We start from the raw sequence: 20,455 nt of genomic DNA, 5'->3' as shown, positions 1-20,455 counted from the left end.
CAAAATGCGGGGAAGACAGGACAGCGCACACACACTCTGTACAGCCCCTGTCCCCCCCCCCACGCAAGTTTAAGGTAGCAAACCAAAAGTCCCATTCGGCGGTACTGTGAGACCCGACATTACAATACATTACTAATCATGGATTAGTACATTATGTTTAAATGTTAGCCTGCGAGGTTCGGGGGGCGTAGAGCTGGGGGGGGCGCTAATCTCTAATCTTTCAATTTTCTAATCTCCCGTTAATTAGTATCTATTTACTATTTAAGACCTGATCACCTGCACCTTTTCTGTCTAGTGTTTCGTTTTGTAGCAAACGTTTAGACGCCGTCGTTTCGTGCTTCATCGCTAATATCTAAACTTCGTTGCCTCGCTCACGCAGGTCGTTTCTCTGCACATCGCTGCCAAGATATTATCAATCATTTACTTACCTGCTCAGGTGATCTTTCTTTTCATTCAGCTTCTCTTTCCTGTTCCATCCAGTCTCCACCTCGGCATCATAGCCGTCCAAAGCGCAGCTTCATTACTCAACTTGTCTGCAACCTTATCAGAAAGTCTGGTCCGCCGTTAAACTTTCAAGCTCCTTCGACATGACATCGACATTCCCGTTGTCTGCGATTGCCTTACCTTAGCTCTATTTAATTCTACTACGAAGTTTTGTCGGCGGAATCTTTCTTTACTCCTCGCCTGCAATCAGACGCCCCTCCCCCGCTCCCACAGAGCCAGCACAATTACCATTCCATCAGAAGATCCTGCCCTGGACCTCCATCAGCTACGTTCAACCTTTTAAAGACGTATCCAGCCAATTCTAAACTCAATTTTTAACCAATGGCGGCTCGTGACTCGACTGGTCACAACATTCTCCAATGACACTATTGTACTGTAACTTTTCCACCGGCGCCTCACAGACTATGGTTACCACGGCAACGCCCTTATTGAGTGACTGCGGGGAGTGGTAAGTCGTCATGGTGACCAGGCAGCTTCAGCAGGCTCTGCGTGCTCTGCTCCCCAGCACTGCAATCTTCCGGCTTCCTGTTGCTGCGCTTTCACAACTGCAGAGACGAATTCAACGCGCCGAACCATGACATCTAAATACTGCGTTAACTTATTTATATTCATGACTATCTGTCCTAAACACGTCTAGAATATTTATTATTCAAATCTAAAGGAATAAGCAAATGTTGTTCTACATAGACAAGGATTTTAATCATAATAACTTCATAGATTCTACCCTGATTCACTCAAGTCAATGATGTAATTCCAATCATAACCTCTGGATGGCAGTATAATACCACAAGCTCTCTCTCTATACATTAAACCATTCTGGTTTCGCTGCAAAGCTCGGACACTACAGCTTTTCTATCTATTCCCGCAGTTCTCACTCGGATGGATTCTCGGGAGTTCCCCCTCCTGCCTCATCCCCTGTCTATCTATATCAAATGACATTCTTCAATTTCAACTCTTACCCCCCCTCCCCCCGCCCCTTTGAGGCGGACTGCTCCCGACCAAATCAATAGATTTTTCAACAGCCTCAGAGCAGTGGATTCTTCCCCCTCTTAGGTTCTACAGCGGCCTCAGCTCTATGTATTCTCCATCTCTGGCTTCATCTAAATCACTTTAACTCACAGTCCAAGATCCACCGCATTCAGCAGATGTCTGTGCTCTACAGCAGATCATCACACTACCGATGGCAATCCACCATTCACTATTACAGATCCCTGCTTCAGCAGATATCTGCGTTCTGCAGAAGACCACCTCGCTCTACCAATGGCAGTCCACCATTCACAATAACAGATCACTGCTTCAGCAGATCTCTCTCTCTCTCTCTCTACAGCAGACCACCGCTCATTATTGACAGCACTTCTTTGTTTACTTCCTCAGATCTCTGCACCGTTCAGCAGATCCCGTCCTCTACTGTTAATTGCTCCTCACTGCAGCAGATCTCTGCTCCCTCTTCAGATCTACTCACTATTATAGCATGCAAGTTGCTTTAGTTCACAGTCTAAATCTGTACCTGCACTACTCCAGATCTTCCAACGCTTCCGCTTTCCTCCAATACGCAGATCGTGGAAGCATTCCGCAGTCAAGGCTAATGCTAATCCCCATCAAATCAAAAATAGGAGGTGCTTGTCTTTCTCAGCAATCTATTCATATGTCCACACATCCTCTCAAATATTACAGCATTAATACATGGTGAGAGACGCGGTGAGACTGGAAATCTGTCTTGTTTATGAGTTAAGGAGTTCCACTCTAGGAGAATAACTGGAGTTGTGAAACCCAGTCTCTCAATGTGAGTTCACCTTTTCCATTTCCATTTCAAGCAGACATGATAGTAGCAGACTGCCGATTGATCCCGTATTAACTGACACGTAGGATAGTCAACATCTCATCTCTGCCCTCCATTCCAGTAAATGGAGCACAAAGCGTGCTGAGCTTCCCCAGCAGTCGATTTACACACGTTCATCAGTTCCAGCTGCTACCTCAACTGTCAGTTCCAGCTCCTCTTCGGCCTCCACTTAATTCAAGTTCAACAGTATTCAAGTTCCGTCGACTGGTCTCGTCTGCTGCGTAATCCCCCCCCCCCCCCCCCCGATTCACCAGCTTCACCAGCTGTCATTTGACTGAATCATACTCTCAGTAACCTCCTTCAATCTGCTCAGCATTTCATATCTGCAGCTCTCTCCCTCCTTCGACAGCTTCATATTGTACAGCTTGGTCAGTGTTTTAAACGTTCTGTGCCAGAATCGGATTCATCCTATTCCTTCAAATCAAACCAGATCATGGCTTTCATCGTCCAGCTAGGGATTTTTTTCTTCCCACCATTCTCTCCATACCAGTAGTTTGTCTGACTCTTTGCGGAATCTTCAAAGACCCCCCCCCCCCTGCTGCACCTTCCCGCCTGCCCATATCAACAGACATTCTCCATTCACTCATCTCTACTCTTTGGAAAGTTTGCTTGTCCCCTTACGAAGACCTCCTCTTGGAGACCATCTGCCTAACAGCTGATTCTTAAGAGCCTTCCCTTCTGCCTCACTTTCCCGCTGTCCGCATCAATGACCATTCTCAGTTTGCTCATTCTACTCTTCTGAAACGCCACTTCTCCCCATACAAGGATCTACCTAGGGAGATCATCTGCATCTGAGCCCTCTTCGGTCTCCTTCGGAGCTCAGAATCCACAGTTCTAATTTACTCCATCATTCAGTCGTGTACCTCCAGACGGATCCATTTCAGCGCGGTCAGTTAATTCAGCTGTCAAGCAGATTCCCCTATCTGACCCTTATTTTCAACATCAAGGTATCTCATCTGCTTCTCAGCCTTCTTCGGCTTCCTCAGAAGCTCAGAATTCACAGTTCCTTCAGCTTTTAAGCTTCCATGCAGCGACGAAAATCTCCTAATCAGCCAACCTCTCCACTCTCCTTTCGAGAGCAGGCCTCCCTCCTCAGCTGTATTCTCTCCATTCATTTCGTATAGGTGCAGCTACCTCCGCTGCGAGAGCCAGCATCAACCACAGTCTGATCAAGACCATGGGCCGCTGGTCCTCTTCCGCAGTAGATTATTACGTTCAGAACTCGCAGTTTCTTCTGCTTCTGATTTACTTCACCATTCGGTCGTACCTCCAAGAGGGATCAATTTCAACGTGGTTAGTCCATTCAGCTGTCAAGTAGAGTCCCCTATCTGCCCCTTTCATCATCAAGGTATCTCCCCAGCAAGAACCCCCCCCCCCCCCCAGGACCCTCGGTTCATTGATTCCTCTCGCTCCTATCATCACTCATTGCTGGTTCTTAACCCACCTTCCACCCTCCAGAGCAAGCCTCCCTCCTCTACTTCACCCCCTCATTGATTTCTCTCGCTCCTAGGATCACTCGTCACTGGATTCCAACCTATCTTGCCTCCAGAGCGGGCCTCCCCCCCAATCATTCCGTAGGCACAGCCCCCTCTGCTGCGAGGGCCAACATCACTCACAGCCTTCTTCGGCTTCCTCGGAAGCTCAGAATACACAGTTTCTTCAGCTTCAAGCTTCCCTGCAGCGACGAAGATCTCCTAATTAGCCCACCTCTCCACCCTCCTTTCTAGAGCAGGCCTCCCTCCTCAGCTGTATTCTCCCCATTCATTTCGCATAGGTGCAGCTACCTCCGCTGCAAGATCCAGCATCAACCACAGTCTGATCAAGACCATGGGCCGCTGGTCCTCTTCCGCAGTAGATTATTACGTTCATTCATCTCCTCCGATATAGTTGCAGCCCATTTTAAAATCGCTAGCATGCCCGGAGTGGGGGCTACCTGTTCGCCAGGGGCCACCAGAGGTTTTCCCCTAATCTGCCACAAGGGTTTTTTTCCTCTCCACTGAGCGGCAGGTATACACATAGTCACGTCCCACTAACAAATTTACTAATCTCCCTCTGTTCGTCCTTCTGGTCTTTTGTTTATGTTATGCGTTGGCATGTGCCGTCTTGTTTGTCTCATGGTCTCACTGACCTCAGGGCTAGGCAGCCGCCTCCCTTACCTTCAGGGGTTCTCACCGCGTGAGTCAGAGCGGACCCCCGGCCAAACTCTGTCCTGTCGCAGCTCCTGCGCTCACCTCACTCGAGGCTCTCTTCTATTCTGCCTCTCTTCAGGATGTGGTCACTCGGGCCGAGTCCTATACTAACCTCAATGCTTTGTCCTTATTTTCAGGTCCCAGGCAGCGTGATGTCTCGGCCAATCAGGGGTTCTACGAGCGCCCCTTACAGAAGCCTCAGATGCTGGGTACCTCTTTAATCTCCTCCTTCGGTTGCCGGGTCCTCTGCCCCTGGGATGTCGACAGCGTCGGCCCCAGTCGGTGACCTCTTTTTCTATCCTGTTTCCGGTCGCCGGGTCCTCCGCCCCTGGGATGTCGACAGCGTCGGCCCCAGTCGGTGACCTCATTTCTATCCTGTTTCCGGTTGCCGGGTCCTCCGCCCCTGGGATGTAGACAGCGTCGGCCCCAGTCGGTGACCTCTTTTCTATCCTGTTTCGGTTGCCGGGTCCTCCGCCCCTGGGATGTCGACAGCGTCGGCCCCAGTCGGTGACCACATTCTGTCCTACTAACTGCTCCTTGCTGCTTCTTCTGCCTTATCTTTCCCCCCCAGCTCACGCCCAGTGAATTTACTATTATTATTTTATATTGATTAATTCATTTATTTATGTGGGTAACACTTTAAAATAAGTGTCTGTAATTCATGATGAATTACGTATTAACTAATTTATTAGCATGATAAAATAGGAGTTCATGATGAATGCACTTCTAATTCTAATAATTTAATTCCATGTCTGCAATTCACCATGAATTACAGAACAGACGCTTATTTTTAAGTGTTAACGTTTATTTGATATAGCGCTGACAAGGCTGTTCACCCTTCTTTGCATGAAGATAACATGTCGTTCCCCTCCACTAATAAGGGGGGCAGCAGTAGTTTTAGTAGCTATTTGAATTACGATTGGCAGGTCACTCATGATCTCTGCATCGTCTCTTTGATTCACAGCCGCAGCCAGCCTCCCGCAGCTACTTTTCAAAACTCCGCTGGTTCTGGGCTGGGCTGTGCTGGATCTGCACAGATTTTTGAGTGTGGAGCTTTGTGACGTCACGAGGCATCCCTCGCACAACTGTGCAGATCTGTGGAAATCTGTGCTACAACAACGCACCCATTGTGTAAGCGCAGCTCTGGAGCATACAATGCCAAATCAAACGCGTCAATGGGATTGGGCGTGCATGTTGAAGGGCTATGTACACCAGACGCGATAAAATACAACATAATTTAAAACTATTGTTTTAAATGGAGTAATGCACACCAAAACAGCGTTGCAATGGATCAATCAGAAATAATGTAAAAGGTAGTGGGTGTCAGACTCTCACGCAGAGATTACCACAGAAAAAAGCACATCAACGAGAATTTAATTATTAAAGTCGAAACGTAATGTTCTTTATGGTGCCAGTGTCAGTGGTTAAAGACAATAAAAAGAAGGCCGCCACACATGGCAAGAAATAGCAGAAAAATTGGAAATTAATGGTATATATCTCTCTATTTTACTTTAATTTTAGTCCAAGTGACGGGGAGCACCACTGGTTTTGTATTTCTGTAAAATGGCGCTTTGTTTTAATAATGTTGACCAATAATAATAATCACATTAGGGCCTTAACAACCAACCCGGTGGTATTCCCCGAACTGTTGCCTTGTTTTAGTGTGGAAATGTTTTTCCTCATCTAAAATACGTATTTCCTTCACTGTTGAAGTAAATTCACCTACTCTCTCCCTGTTTTTATTTAGAGGGCGGACACACCACTGCCTCTTCCTTTTTTTCATATGTCTGTATAGCAGCAGTAAACAAATCCCTCTTCTTCGGTTGCAATGTTTTTGTATGCGGACGCGCTAAACTATGCCAATGCGCACATTTACGCTTGACAATTTCTCAGTCAGAGTTTGTACGCGCATCACATAAAGAGTTCCATATGGAAGAATGAAGAGACGGGTGCTGTTTTTGCGTGCCTAACTATAAATAGCCCTTAAGAGTGTTTTGAAAGTAATAAATAATAAGTAGTAAATTGAACGTAACGTATAGGGTGTTTTGAGCGTGAGGCTTTGAAAGTACGTAGTGTGTTGTTTTGAACATAGAAGTAGAGTGTTATGAACGTGACCTGAGTGTTTTGAAAGTGACTAGTGGAGTGTTTTAAACGTACACTAAAAACACGTATAGTGTTTTAAACGTACACTAAAAACACGTATAGTGTTTTAAACGTACACTAAAAACACGTATAGTGTTTTGAACGTACGTTGAAAACACTCCCCTGAGTGTTTTTGCGTGAATGTTCTGACCGTACTACACCTGTGTGCATACTTTATTTGCCTCGAATTCTCTTGCTCCCGTCCGGGATTTAGCTTCCAAAATAATTTTTACCTGAACAATGAGGAAATAAATGTCATCATTTCATCATATGTTTCATGCCACATTGTTGAACACAGGTAAACTGTCACATGGTCCAAGGTCTTTATACTGAAAGAAAAAATATATATTTATATATATTACTACTGTGGTAGGGATTTTGTTTTTTGGTGTATTAGTATAGTATTGTCATCACATTCGTATGTGCACAATTCATATGGATGATTAATAAGAAGTAGTATATTGCTATATCGGGAAGGGAACTAAATGATCTTTAATCCACTCAGTAAACAACTACTTCCCCCTATGTTCGTTTGTTTTGTTTCACGCTCCACCTTGCAGCAGGTTTTGCAGTGATGCCGGGTGAGCTGCCTCCTTTTAGAATAAAGCTGGCTGAGCTGAAGGCTCTGGTGGGCAAGACCACAAGGCCTACTTGTTGTGACAATTACATTATTGTATTGTAACAAAAAAACAAAAAATCTATACAAATCTTGTTATCCCTAATTATGTTTCCTGACTGTAAGACTGTAGGTAAGTTAATGCGCATACTTTTAGATAAGGGAACATAGTGTTAAAATCCCACTTTCGTTTTGCTTTACAAATGGGATGGTAATGAAGCAATTCTGGGACACATCCAGTCAGACTAATAAAACATTATCTGATTAGGTAATCACTCAAATTGTTTAAACAATTGCCAAAACAGTTTTAAGATATCAGCAACAATTCAGATAAAGAGGAAGTGGTAGAAGCAGCTTGTTTCTCAGAATGATATAGTCATAAGAAAAGGATTCAATGGGCGAACAGAAACACTCAGGGAAAAAAATTAAGATGATTACCTAGCTTCTGTGGTTTTGATATCAGACAACCAAATGTGGAACCGTGTGTTGAGCAGCATGGACTGGTCTACGAATGCAGCTTCATACAGCCGTCGAACAAAGAGCTCTGTAGTCCTTTCAAGTCGTGTCATATTGGTCAACCAGACATACAGTGTGGAAAGTACCAGCCCTATCCACCAGCTAATTGCTGAGACACCAAGCAGTGCCATGCCAAATCCATTCTGACCCCCTACTCTGATATTGCTGCAGAAACCATAGCTAACATCTCTGAAGAGCATCTCAGCTACAAGAACCCCGTTGCCAAGAGTGGAATTAAGTTCACCACAGTACATAGTCAGAGAAAAATTCCCAACACCAGAGGCACCCTTAACTGTGTTGTAGCGCATCCCAAGCATGAAGAGGAAAGCAACAAACACAGCAGGAGTGGTAAAGATCGTGGGCAAAGTAAAACCACGTCGAAATGCATGCATTTTGCAAGCAATGACCCCAAACCAGTGACACAAAGCCGAGGAAATTGCTTGTATGGCAAACAGGCTGAGGACAATTGTAATTTTATCACTTGAAACATTTCTAATGGAAGACCAACTTTGACCTGAAAGTGGGACATACGCACCTACCACAATACCTGTGACAACAATTCGCACTACACTAGAGATCAAGTAGGTCATGTTTCTGGAGGCTTCCAGATCAAGTCTAATTCTGTCTAGTCTTTTGCTCTTAATCATGGATGTAAAGTTCTCCCACCAGTTTAGGGAGACCAATAAAGTGCTCCCTATGGCTAGCCCAATGTACAGGTATATGTCCTTATTGCCAACCACACCATAAGTTGTTCTTTGCATTTGGTAACCCACAAAGAAAAGCACAAAACCTACAAGCACTAGGAAAATGGAAAGCAGTGGAGGGAGCATTAACCATTTTGTCATTTTGTCCATGGTTGGATGTATTACTTGAATTACAGCAGGCAGTATGCAGACACTGTTCAGGATCATGATATTAGTAATAATGTCGAAATGAGGCATGGCAACCACTGTGAGAACTGTCGTGCCAAAAGCTACAAGTAGTTCAATCCCACACACCTGAAAGACAGAACAAGTGTATATTACACGTCATCAGAGGATTTGTTGTAGTTCATTGTAAAAGAAGAAAAAAAAAAACATGTATTTTGCAATGGATGTAAGTATATACTTATTTGTAAGTTCTGATGGCTTCCACAAACACAATTGCATTCTATTGATGTTAAAGAGCAACTTGGCGTAGGTTTACGTTATACTTCAATTTTGGAACTAGCAGATATTTTAGAAACAAAACAGATGACAAGTTGCTGCTGCTTCACCAAATCACTTCAGTTCAACCTCAATCCAATCATCTAGCTGCAATCAGTTGATGTGACCAGTGGTGTAATCCTAATTCTTAAAGAACCGGAACGCCAATTAAAATATAGCTAAACAAATTATACAAACTCGTGCTGGCGTTTTTCCAGTCAGATTTGGCTTGTTTTGAAAGCATCAGCAGGTTAATGTTGTCTATGGTGGTTTGGTTATGTTTTCACTGCTTTTATCATGCGTGTTTATTTATTTATTTATTTATTTATTTATTTATTTTTCTAATCCTTTCGATTATGTCATCACTAGCGCAGATCTTCAATCACCACGATGCCCTGTCCTATGAGTGTATCACGTTCTCCTCCCGTCTTTTTTCTGGAGCTCTGCATCCAATAAAACTACGAATCACACAAACAGTCATTTTTTTTTTTATTCGTCACCAATTTAATAACTGTATCAGTACAATTTAAATTGTTTTGGTTTTTTAAATGTATTTTTAAAGACCACCTGCCGATAGTTTCGGTCAATTTAATTGTACACTACATTCTGAATATTTTATTTTTTTCGTGGATCAAAAACAAAAACAAAACAAAACAAAAAAACAAACAAACAGCGGTTCTGGTAATGTAAGTTGTGAAAGAAAAAAGCAAAGCAGAAAAATAGTTTATAACATTACTTGCCAGTTTTTTATTTTTTTATTTTATTATTTTAAATAAATGTGAGCATCTTAAAACCAACGGCAGAATGAACGATTGCAAGGGCAGTCGTTCATTCCAATCCCCAGGTCTCTGTGACCGATGTACAAAGCTGCTTTAAACCCGTGCTTATGGCCACAGTCGTAGGATGCACTTTTGCCGTCAGCATTTTTACAAAAAAATTATTAGGCTTCTTAAAGTAATACTGTAGTTTGTAATAGAAGTCCCTAATGTTCTTTTCATTGCATCACAATGACGACTGACTGAATCAGACGATTGTGTGGGAGATTTGACTGTAAACATTTAAAATACACGCCAGGGACTCAGATTCGGAGTGTACCATCGAAACTGGTATGTAGGGAATCGGACACAGATCTTTTTGTTCGTAGTGTGTATTCAATGGAAAGACTGATTTGATTTCCCGACAGAAAATGGATCGCTTCATTGATGTCCAGGCACCTAAATTAGAGCGGTCGGGCACTAAATAAGCATTTTCATAACAAATCAGTAAATGTTCTTAAGTTAATTCTGGCTTGACTACACCACTGGATGTGACTTATGTGCTGCAGCAGTTTATGTAAATAGTTGTGTTTGAAATATATGCATCTCCTGAATTAGCAAAGAGAAGAACCAAAATAATCTTAGCGCAATAAAGGGGGCCAGTAATATTGATTTTTGACTAGCACGCCTTACAAAAACAATTCTTCTTTACTTAATTTACACACAATTTGGTTAACCTAACTACTTATTAACAGAAGATGGTTTCAAGAACAGTTACTTACCAAAAACAAAACCTCTTTAGAAGGTAAACTTGAGTCTGTAAAAGTAATTTTCCACAGCATTTTCAGAAACACCAGCACATTGGGGACAATCAGACCACACCCAAGAAACAACAGACTGAAAGGCCTATTTGATATCGTGGTAGCATCTGGACTTGACACACTAATCAACATCATTAAGGCAGACTGTGGGGGAAGGGGAAAACTTTAATTTAATAGGATTTAGTCTTGTAAATAAGATATACACATCAGGTATAAATCCAACATTGTGCTTGAAATATATTTCAAAGGGAAAATGACATAAATTGTAGCTGATATTTGAAGATGAACAGAAACAATTAATCTGTTGTTCTACAAGGACATATTCCAATCTCAGCTCTTTTATAATGTTTTTCATTATAAAAGAGCTTAGATTAGCTAGAAAGAAAGCTTTCTGACTTGTGGCAATATTGTTCTGAATTTATATCATAATTCCAAGATTGTAGCACCCCCTACAGTTCTTTTTCAGGGTTAACAACTGCCTTTGGGACTTCTATATAGGATCTTCTAACTCCAATGTTATTTTATGTTTCATTGCCACTAATCGAGCTAAAGCAGCAGTTGAAATAATATGACATTTAAAAAAATGTCCCTGAGCAGAAACAGTAATACTACAGTATTCATTACTATATAACATAAAAAGCAACATTTTAATGAAGTTATGATAAACAGACATTAGATTGTGTGCAGTAACGAAAGGATACTGAATTGTGTTGTATTGTGTTTGGAAATTGTACATTGTTTTAAATATGTATCTGCCTTACCTTACTGAAGAAGCCAAATGCAAGCACTAACAGACCAATAATGAAAATGATGACATAATACAAAAACACAAACAATTTGCCTGTTTTCTCCTCTTGGTCTGTGAAGGGCACAAGTAGAAATGGGTCCCATGTCTTCCTGTTTTAAAAAGAAGAAAAAAAAAAGACCAGTTCAAAGCAATGCGTATCATAAATTATACCATAGTAAACAATTAAGCAAGGCATGGTTGTATCAGAACAGAGAATGTACAGTACATAACATTTCTAAGAAAGCTTTGGCACAATTGATACAATGGTGTCATCTGGTGGTGATAAAGGAACACAGATCGTGAGAAAAGTTGAAGTAAAAATGGGGGTGGGGGGCTAAAATGTGAGCCCGAAGTGACTGTTAGAACAGCCAATCAATGCTTTCCTCTCAGACTACAAACTCACAATGTAAATCACAATATCCCAGGACACACATGAAGGCTAGTATTAATAGAAAATCAACATATTTGAACGTTTCTATTTATTCTGCTTAGCCATATTTTTGTTGATTGAGACACAACATGAGTCAGATTGCAGCAGGGATGTAGAAACATTGGGTGCGTTCACAATACTTTTTTGACGGCTATATTGCAGACGGGAGTCTGCGTCTGACGTCACGGTCTGTGCAGATGCAGCATGGAGAGCTTTGGTAGATGAACAACAGTTCTGAGCAGAACCAAAATGGAGGTGGTGTTGAGAGAAATTCTAATCACAGAAGAAGTGGATACAATCAAAGTTCCCTTTGTGCTCTACCAGCTTCATAATTTACAGCACGATCAGAAAATGTATAGTAGAAACAGTCCCTGCTATAAAGAGATAATATAAACGTATGTTTTGTGATGTGAGACAAATTAATGAGTATTATAACGGGCAGGATTCCCCCCGCCCTCTCACAAGGGTTTGTTAGACAGTACTGTATTTTGATCTGGGACAAAAATAGTTCAAATACTTGCACATATGGTCACATGTCTCACTTCAACTACCTGTTATTAAAGCTGATTTATTCTCCTTAATTCAAAGTAGGTTATTCCCTGTCCCTGATAGCCTTTCATCAATAACCAATTACACCTGCTGAAAATAACACAGCGGTTTTAGGTGTATTTCAACCGTTTAGTTTTTTTTTTTTTTTTTTACATGTTTAAACCTTTAGAATAAATATCTGAATATTTGAAAAGTATAATAACTGTGTAGAGTCAAATCATTTTAATTTGTATTACAAATCATTCATAAGATAATTAATAACAGACTCGAAGGCGATTTACACCCCCTGGCTAGGTGGCAGTACCACATGGAGTGAGGATTGTATCTGGTTGCCTACACACTTCTTTGTCAGCCAACGCTCGTCTATTGTTTTGAGCCGCGGCTGCTCCAGCGCAGTACCTGTCGGGAGATGCGCGATCTGCGCAGAATCTGCGCTCGGGATATGCGTGCCCTGGTGACGTCTTTTCTGGATGAGTTCACGCAGATGGCGAACTTGGACAAGTTTTGCACAAAATCTGTGCAGCATTAGGAAAATATGCGTACGTGAACGCAGCCATTGGCTCTAATTAAAAATGTGGGTGACGGTTTGATCCAGAGAAGCTCGGATGGAAACATCAGTAACAAGCTGCTTCCGGGGCATTGATACCGGGTACTGCCCGGGTAGGTTCTGACGTGGGTAGATCATGCCAGTGTGAAAGGGGCTTAATAATGTTGCTTCATAAAGTTGAATGAAACCTGCTGAATAATGTTATATTAACATACTGAATTACATAACGCTTTGTAGTTTTCTATATACTGTGCACGCTATACGTATGCATTATTATTATTTGTATTAATAAATATATAATCAGAAATATTTATCTTTTTTTCTGAATGGAGCTAACATAATGCTTCTGCTGTTGCCTTGCTTGAGCACACTGCTACAGGTCTGTACTTAAATAAAAAAAGAGAACACAGTAGCAAAACCAGGATGATTGAACAGTTAAGATACTGTTTACGACCGGGACAAAAAATTAAAAACTGAAAACGGCGTTAATCTGTCCCCCCAACCCCCTCGTAATTCGAGCATTGTTAAAATACTTGCATTACATGCTACAAAAGGTTTTAATGTGAATGTAGGTAAAGTTGTGGACAGAGAAATGGCAATATATTTTACATATTAAGATGAAAAAAAAATATTAAGGCATACAGTAGAATCAAGCCCTTTATTGTATGGTGGTATTATTATTATTATTATTATTATTATTATTATTATTATTATTATTATTATTATTATTACCGTTTTTTAAAAGACTTTCCTGTTCAGAACAATTCCTTTTCACTTTCCCTGCTGATCACTATTATACACACTTTACAGAAGGTATTTCTAGATATTTCTCGATTAAACATACTGTAGCGATCTCGGTTAACGCAGGCAGGCGCATAACACAGGGCGATGCAATCCACACACAGGCGGAGGGCGGGCGTGAACCCGGGACCTCTCGCACTAAAGCATAGCGACGATACCGCTGTGCAAAAGAGTATGTCACACTTTCTTACTCTGTACATTGTACGGTCATGAGGAAAAAAAAATAAAGCAGATTCTGTCCTCCATCTCGCCACAATTAGAATCCACCTTGCCTATTCTGACCAACTGGTATACCATTGTTAATAAAATCAACTAACAGTCATATTAAATACACTTCCATGCTCAGTTCCACTACTTTGATTAAAACTTCAAAAATTAAACTATGCACATACCAAAGAAAGATTCCCTGGCGCATAGGAAATTACTAGAGCGATGTAATATTATTGTGATTACATGTCCATTTAAAATGTGGAATAAGAATTTTACATTTTCATGATGAGGAATGGGAAAAGTATATATTTTTCTTTGTTGTCCTTTTTTAATTCCAGTTTTTCATCATGTCATACTCTTCACTTCACAATTCACAATTCACTTATTATGTCCTATGTCAAATAGCAGTAATAGAAGAATGTATGATTTCAAATGTAATGTTTAGTTATATACTTTAGTATTTACTTCCACGATAGATAAACTAATTATTATTATTATTATTAATTTCTTAGCAGATGCCCTTATCCAGGGCAACTTACAATTGTTACAAGATATCACATTATTTTTACATACAATTACCCATTTATACAGTTGGGTTTTTACTGGAGCAATCTAGGTAAAGTACCTTGCTCAAGGGTACAGCAGCAGTGTCCCCCATCTGGGAATGAACCCACAACCCTCCGGTCAAGAATCCAGATCCCTAACCACTACTCCACAACTAATACACATAAATATAGATATACAGTATATTACCTGAGCTCTTCTCTCTTCTTTCTTGTGTCTTTCATTGTTTTCTTTTTATTTTGTTATATATTTTGTATTAGTATTTTTGTCACACTGTGCTCTGCACCTACAAGAATGACTGCAGTCTCTTTTAAATGCCCCCTGTAAGTAGAGGTGTGGTACAATTTGCATAAATTAAAATACTGTCGCTTCTAAACAGGATGCTTTGTAAGGTGGGGTGCTACATCAGCATACCACAATACTTACTAGTTATATTCCAATCTCTATATGGTATATATAGAATAGGCAAATTGTACCTGCTGTTATTTAAAGTATTATTAATCCTGTAATGCCAAAGTATTTTTGTATGTAGACTTTTTCTGTGAAGCTACTATATTTATGTAACTATTGTAGCTCGCAGGGGTAAACTAAGGTCATTTATTTCCCCCAGGAACAGAGTTTGTCAAGCATTTCCACTGCAAAGATTTAGTAAATGGTGTGGTTGTGTTTTGTGTCACTTCAGGTTTGGACCCAAGGTGGGATGCTCATCAGGAGCTCTCTGGCTGCCTCATTGTGGCAATAGTCAGCTGTGCTAAAGGCTCCAATGGACAAGACCAATGGGCAGTGATCTCATACAGTATTATACAGTGTATTTACTCTGTAGTGGCTTTGGTATAGCCATTCATTTAACACTCATCCACAGCATAAATCCAGCATAACCACAGTACATACCTTGAACCGTGAAGATACTATGTTAATAAACGCTTAGCCTAATTATAGCCATGTAATTATACCTATCCAGTCAGTTCTTTTGTTTTTAAAAAGTCTAAAACAGATGAGGAGACTATTTCTGATGGTTGTCGTACCCATTTTTTTATTTCATGGATTTATTTCAAACACAACACAAACTACATTTTTGCCTAATGCAGTATGTTGTATTTTAATTTGTCAGGCGGAGATGCAGCTGTGGCCGGTAGTGGGGATCAGTTTCTGGTTATAATTGTATGCAGATATATATTCACAACATTATGGTCCCAAATAAAAAAAAACAGAAAAGTGATATCATGCTTATGTCACTTAGCAGCCATGTAATACAGCATCCAGGTAATAGCATGTTGTTGTTGTTGTTATTATTATTATTATTATTATTATTATTATTATTATTATTATTATTATTATTATATTTATTTATTTATTAGCAGACACCCTTATCCAGGGCGACTTACAATTGTTACAAGATGTCACATTATTTTTTTTTTATTTACATACAATTTCATTATTTTTTACACATTTATTTTTTTCATACAATTACCCATTTATACAATTCGGCCACCTGTCTCCTAACATTATGCCCATATTTGGGCTTTCTGTTACACAGTTTCTTATGTTTAAGTGCAGGGCTTTCACCCTGCCAAATCTGCCTATAGATCTGTCCCAGTGACTTGAAAGAAATGACTGTGATTAGGCACCACCCCCATGCATCACTCCCAGAGGTCCTGCCACTGAATTCTTGACCAGACTGTACCCAGCTACCTCAAGACCCTCATCTCTCCCTACACCCCCACTCGACCTCTCCGCTCTGCCTCCACTAGAAGACTGGCTCTACCTCCGCTACGCTCCCCTGCCTCCAGAGCCCGCTCCTTCTCTACCCTTGCTCCGCAGTGGTGGAATGACCTTCCTACAGATGTCAGGACTGCCCAGTCCCTGACCACATTCCGGCGCCTCCTTAAGACTCACCTCTTCAAACAGCACCTGTAGAACTCCTCTGTTTGTATCCTGGGACACTATCACCCTTCATTTAAATGTGCTTTATTCTGCTCTTATCTGCCCCCTATCTTACTGCATTTAATCCTGTACTTCAGAATACTGTAATCTGCCAAGTGTTTAACCTGTAGTATTTTGTATTTAATCATATCCTTATGTAACTCTCACTATTTAATCATATCCTCATGTATCTATCACTATTATCTGCTGTATTATTGAATTGTGGTTTGTCACACTTGAACAAAAGTTATTGTATTTCTTGCTCTTATTGTATTGCTTGTATTGTAACACTTGAAATGTATTTGCTTACGATTGTAAGTCGCCCTGGATAAGGGCGTCTGCTAAGAAATCAATAATAAGAATTGATTCCACTTTCTGTTCTGCACCCTGACAATAGGTGTCACCTTGATGTCTTAACTCATTCTTGAGGCTCACAGAATCCTAAAAACTGACTTTCAATATTTGACATGAAAGAAAATTGAAACTTCTTCTAGCTGTATTCTTGATTGAGGTTGTGACAATTCCCATAATAACAGCTAATGAGACCTTGCAGTGTTGTCAAACACCTACTGTACACTTCTTGGGCTTGAATACCATCTCAAACAGAGTATTGTTTTCCAGTCTATGTGTATGCTATGGTTAGCGTACACTTATATAGGCACAAAACCCTTTTACAACTCCGATGGGACTTGTGATATCTTCCATTGCAAGGATGAACAGCACAGGGCAACAAGCAAATGGAAAGCGAAATTTCAGAATTTCGCAAGTCTGTTGTCTAGGTTGCTTTGACAAAGATGAATGCCAAGATTGTGACTCACAGGATAGGATACTTTAACACTGTACATTTCAAAATGCCAAATAGGTTTTTAAAGTTGGGTATTCTTAGAAGCTGCTAACAATGCTAATTAAAAACTGGAAACATCTCAGATATTTCTATGTCATGTACTGAAGCTACTGTTGTGAATGGATTTTTATATCTTATAACTCCTATAAATTGTGAACATATATTGAGAAATTTTTGAGAGGACTTCATTTCTCTGTAATCCAGGTTCTTACACTTCTTGATTATCTGTCTATCAATTACAGCAAAACACAAAACGTTTGAATACATTGTTGTCATTGTTAACAAAACATTCATTAGTTATTTAAAGACTGAACACTGTTTTTATGAATAAAATAAAGTTTGATTTTCAAAAAACTGTTCTAGACTTACCATTCAAGCAGCCCAGTAAAGGTAAGTGATACTTCAAACAGAGCAGGAGATAAATTGTGAAGTAGTCAGGTTTATTGAACAGATTTATAAAAGCAAAACACATTAGGAAACCCTGGTTGGTAACAAGTCATCTCCTACTACAGCAAGCTTATATTACATTGGGAAATCACAGAGACTTAAGCACACTTCTAAGATAAAGACCTAAAGATTAGAGATATTGCTTCAATCTCAGTACACAGCTGTATTTTCTTGGTTAAGTTCGAGTGTGTAGGCTTTGCTAATACATTTTTTTAAAGCTGCCATCACCATAGTATCTGAGCCTCATCTCAAAAATACATTTGTAGTACTGACCTCATATTTGCAGGGTTACTGTGCCAACAAATCTAGTAAATATAGTTATAGTTATTTAATATATACAGTGGCTCTCAAAAGTATTCACCCCCCTTGGACTTTTCCACATTTTATTGTGTTACAACATAGAATCAAAATGGATTTAATTAGGAGTTTTTGCCACTGATCAACACAAAAAGTCCATAATGTCAAAGTAAAAAATAAAATCTACAAATTGTTCTAAATTAATTACAAATACAAAACAGAAAATAATTGATTGCATAAGTATTCACCCCCTTTGCTATGACACACCTAAATAAGCTCTGGTGCAACCAATTGTCTTTAGAAGTCACATAATTAGTTGAATGGAGTCCACCTGTCAGGGGTAGGATATAAGAACATTTCCAAGGCATTGAATATCCCCCGGAGCACAGGAAAGTCCATTATTAAGAAATGGAGAGAATATGGCACAACTGTGAATCTGTCTAGGCGAGAAGGGCACTTGTCAGGGAGGCCACCAAGAGGTTTGATGGTCTGATTATGGAGATACTGATTTACAAGTGAAGTTGTGAGGCAGGAGTGATTTTAGTGTGTACAAAATTAAGTATACTTACAGTAGGAAGGGTAACGCAACCATTCAATATGGCCTGGGGTCAGACAAGCCTATTGAACTCACACATCACAAAAATGTAGAAGCGTCACTGAACAAAATAATTATTTTAACCTTTAAACCAGTAAGCCAGGTCTGTCACCTGAGGAACACTGCAAAATACAAAAAGAAAAACCAAACATTTGACAATAAAAATAAATAAATAAATAAAAGGGAGAAGCACTTATTGACCTAAAGGCACTTGCTTCTGTACTTGCAACTTCTATGACAAACCCTAAAAAGGGTTTACAGAAAATGCAAGCAAAAGTATGTATTCCTACTACTGCAGGGCACACGATACTCTGCAATGGAGCTCTTGTAAGCTGAATTGGCTTCTGTTTTAAGTCGCATTTTCTTCTCTCATTTTCAGCTAGTAGAAGCAGCACCTGGCCACCAGTGCAGTCACCCTGTAAGGTCAAGTCACCTATCTCCTCATGTAGTTGCTTGTAAACCAGGCTTTTGTACCTCTCAGGAATGACCTGAGACCTTGTTGTAGTTTTTTATTTTAAGAACTCTATCCTCATTGAATTGTAATGGGACCATTCTTGAAGCAGACGCCTGACTGGTGTTCTCTCTTTTAATATGTTCTTGTTCCTAAAAGCATTGTGGTGTACTCTTTTGTACGGCACTCTTTTGATGACAACGTCTTCATTCTGTGCATTTCTGACATCTTTAACATTAATGAAGAATTTGTATGCAGAAGTAAATACATTCTTTGACATTAATGATTATTTTGTTAATTGACAATTACTATGCAGGAATATAGCATCAACAACATTACATTCAGGCTCCAGTAGACATGTTTATTTTTTTTTTTCTCAGCAACCACAGATGCTGATAATGTTTCATTTGGTCTGGACTACTCAGATGACCATTGGTGCCCGCAGCTGTGTGCACATTACGCACTGTATGTACTATTGGTTTGCAAAATTTTGGCTTCATAATGTGGACTCGCATTCAATCTTGTGTGATCGGTTGACATGAAACAGACATTTTAAGGCTGCTCCCGAGTGGCACATCCAGTAAAGGCACTCCACCCAGAGTGCAGGATGTGCCCTATAGCTTGGAGAGCTATAGGGAGTTTGAATCCAAGCTATGCCACTGCCAACCATGGACGGGAGTTCCCAGTGGGCGGCGCACAATTGGCCAAGTGCTGCCCAGGCGGGGTAGGGGTTAGGTCGTTAGGTACGGCGGGCTTACAGAGCGAAAAAAGGAGACGACTGAAGGCACTCATTTTCTGAAGACGCAAGTGCACGTCCACGTCTCTCCTGAGTTAGTTTGGGCGTTGCAGCGGTGAGCCAGGTTGAATAATAATTGGACATTGAAAAATTGGAAAATGAATTAAAAAATTGTTAAAAAGAAAAACAGACATTTTAGGCTTATAGAATTGTACTGTTTATTTAGTGGTAGTATTGCGCAAACGGAAGCAGATAAGTTTGGTTGAAGCCTAAAAATAGAGCAAAAATCTCTCTTCTAAAGATCCAGAAAGAATGTTAGAGAGAAAAAAATCAGTAAAGAAACTGAACCGTGTTTCTGGTACTAATGGCGTGGAGTTTTAAGTGCCGAAAATATGTTGGCAGCATTGAATGTTACCACAGTATTATCTGAATTCTGCTCCTCTTCCAGGATTGAGCACGGTAAGTTCACATTTGAAGTTTCATTTGTATTTAAATTATATTGTGACAAAGCAGTGATAGCGGGGTCATACATAGAAAAGTGGGGTTTTGTAATGTATGTCACTGGGCTAGCAATACTGCATTGTCATCTCTGTGTGTATAAACTGTTGAGAACATAAATAAAGGTTTAGTTTAATTTAAAAAGCAACTCGCGATTGTGTTACAAATAATGCACAGGTGTAAAGTACATCACTAGAAAAAGTGGAACA

The 20,455-nt window shown here is 40.3% G+C and overlaps 1 protein-coding gene across 1 annotated transcript in view; it reads right to left on the bottom strand.

The window, feature by feature from the left end:
* LOC131737116 (chitin synthase-like) overlaps nucleotides 1-14,750 on the bottom strand; it is a 34,292-nt gene extending 19,542 nt beyond the window's left edge. The window contains exons 1-5 of the mRNA XM_059023982.1: nucleotides 14,645-14,750; nucleotides 11,329-11,464; nucleotides 10,529-10,711; nucleotides 7,730-8,805; nucleotides 6,909-7,004 (exon numbers count right to left, since the gene is read on the bottom strand). Coding sequence (XP_058879965.1) covers nucleotides 6,909-7,004; nucleotides 7,730-8,805; nucleotides 10,529-10,711; nucleotides 11,329-11,464; nucleotides 14,645-14,679 — 1,526 coding nt within the window. The 5' untranslated portion in view covers nucleotides 14,680-14,750. The remainder of the gene's footprint in view (nucleotides 1-6,908; nucleotides 7,005-7,729; nucleotides 8,806-10,528; nucleotides 10,712-11,328; nucleotides 11,465-14,644) is intronic.
* Nucleotides 14,751-20,455: the final 5,705 nt, after the last annotated feature.

This window comes from Acipenser ruthenus, chromosome 5, assembly GCF_902713425.1.
Source record: "Acipenser ruthenus chromosome 5, fAciRut3.2 maternal haplotype, whole genome shotgun sequence".
NCBI classification, from domain to species: domain Eukaryota; kingdom Metazoa; phylum Chordata; class Actinopteri; order Acipenseriformes; family Acipenseridae; genus Acipenser; species Acipenser ruthenus.
This window is presented reverse-complemented; position numbering and strand designations above follow the sequence as displayed.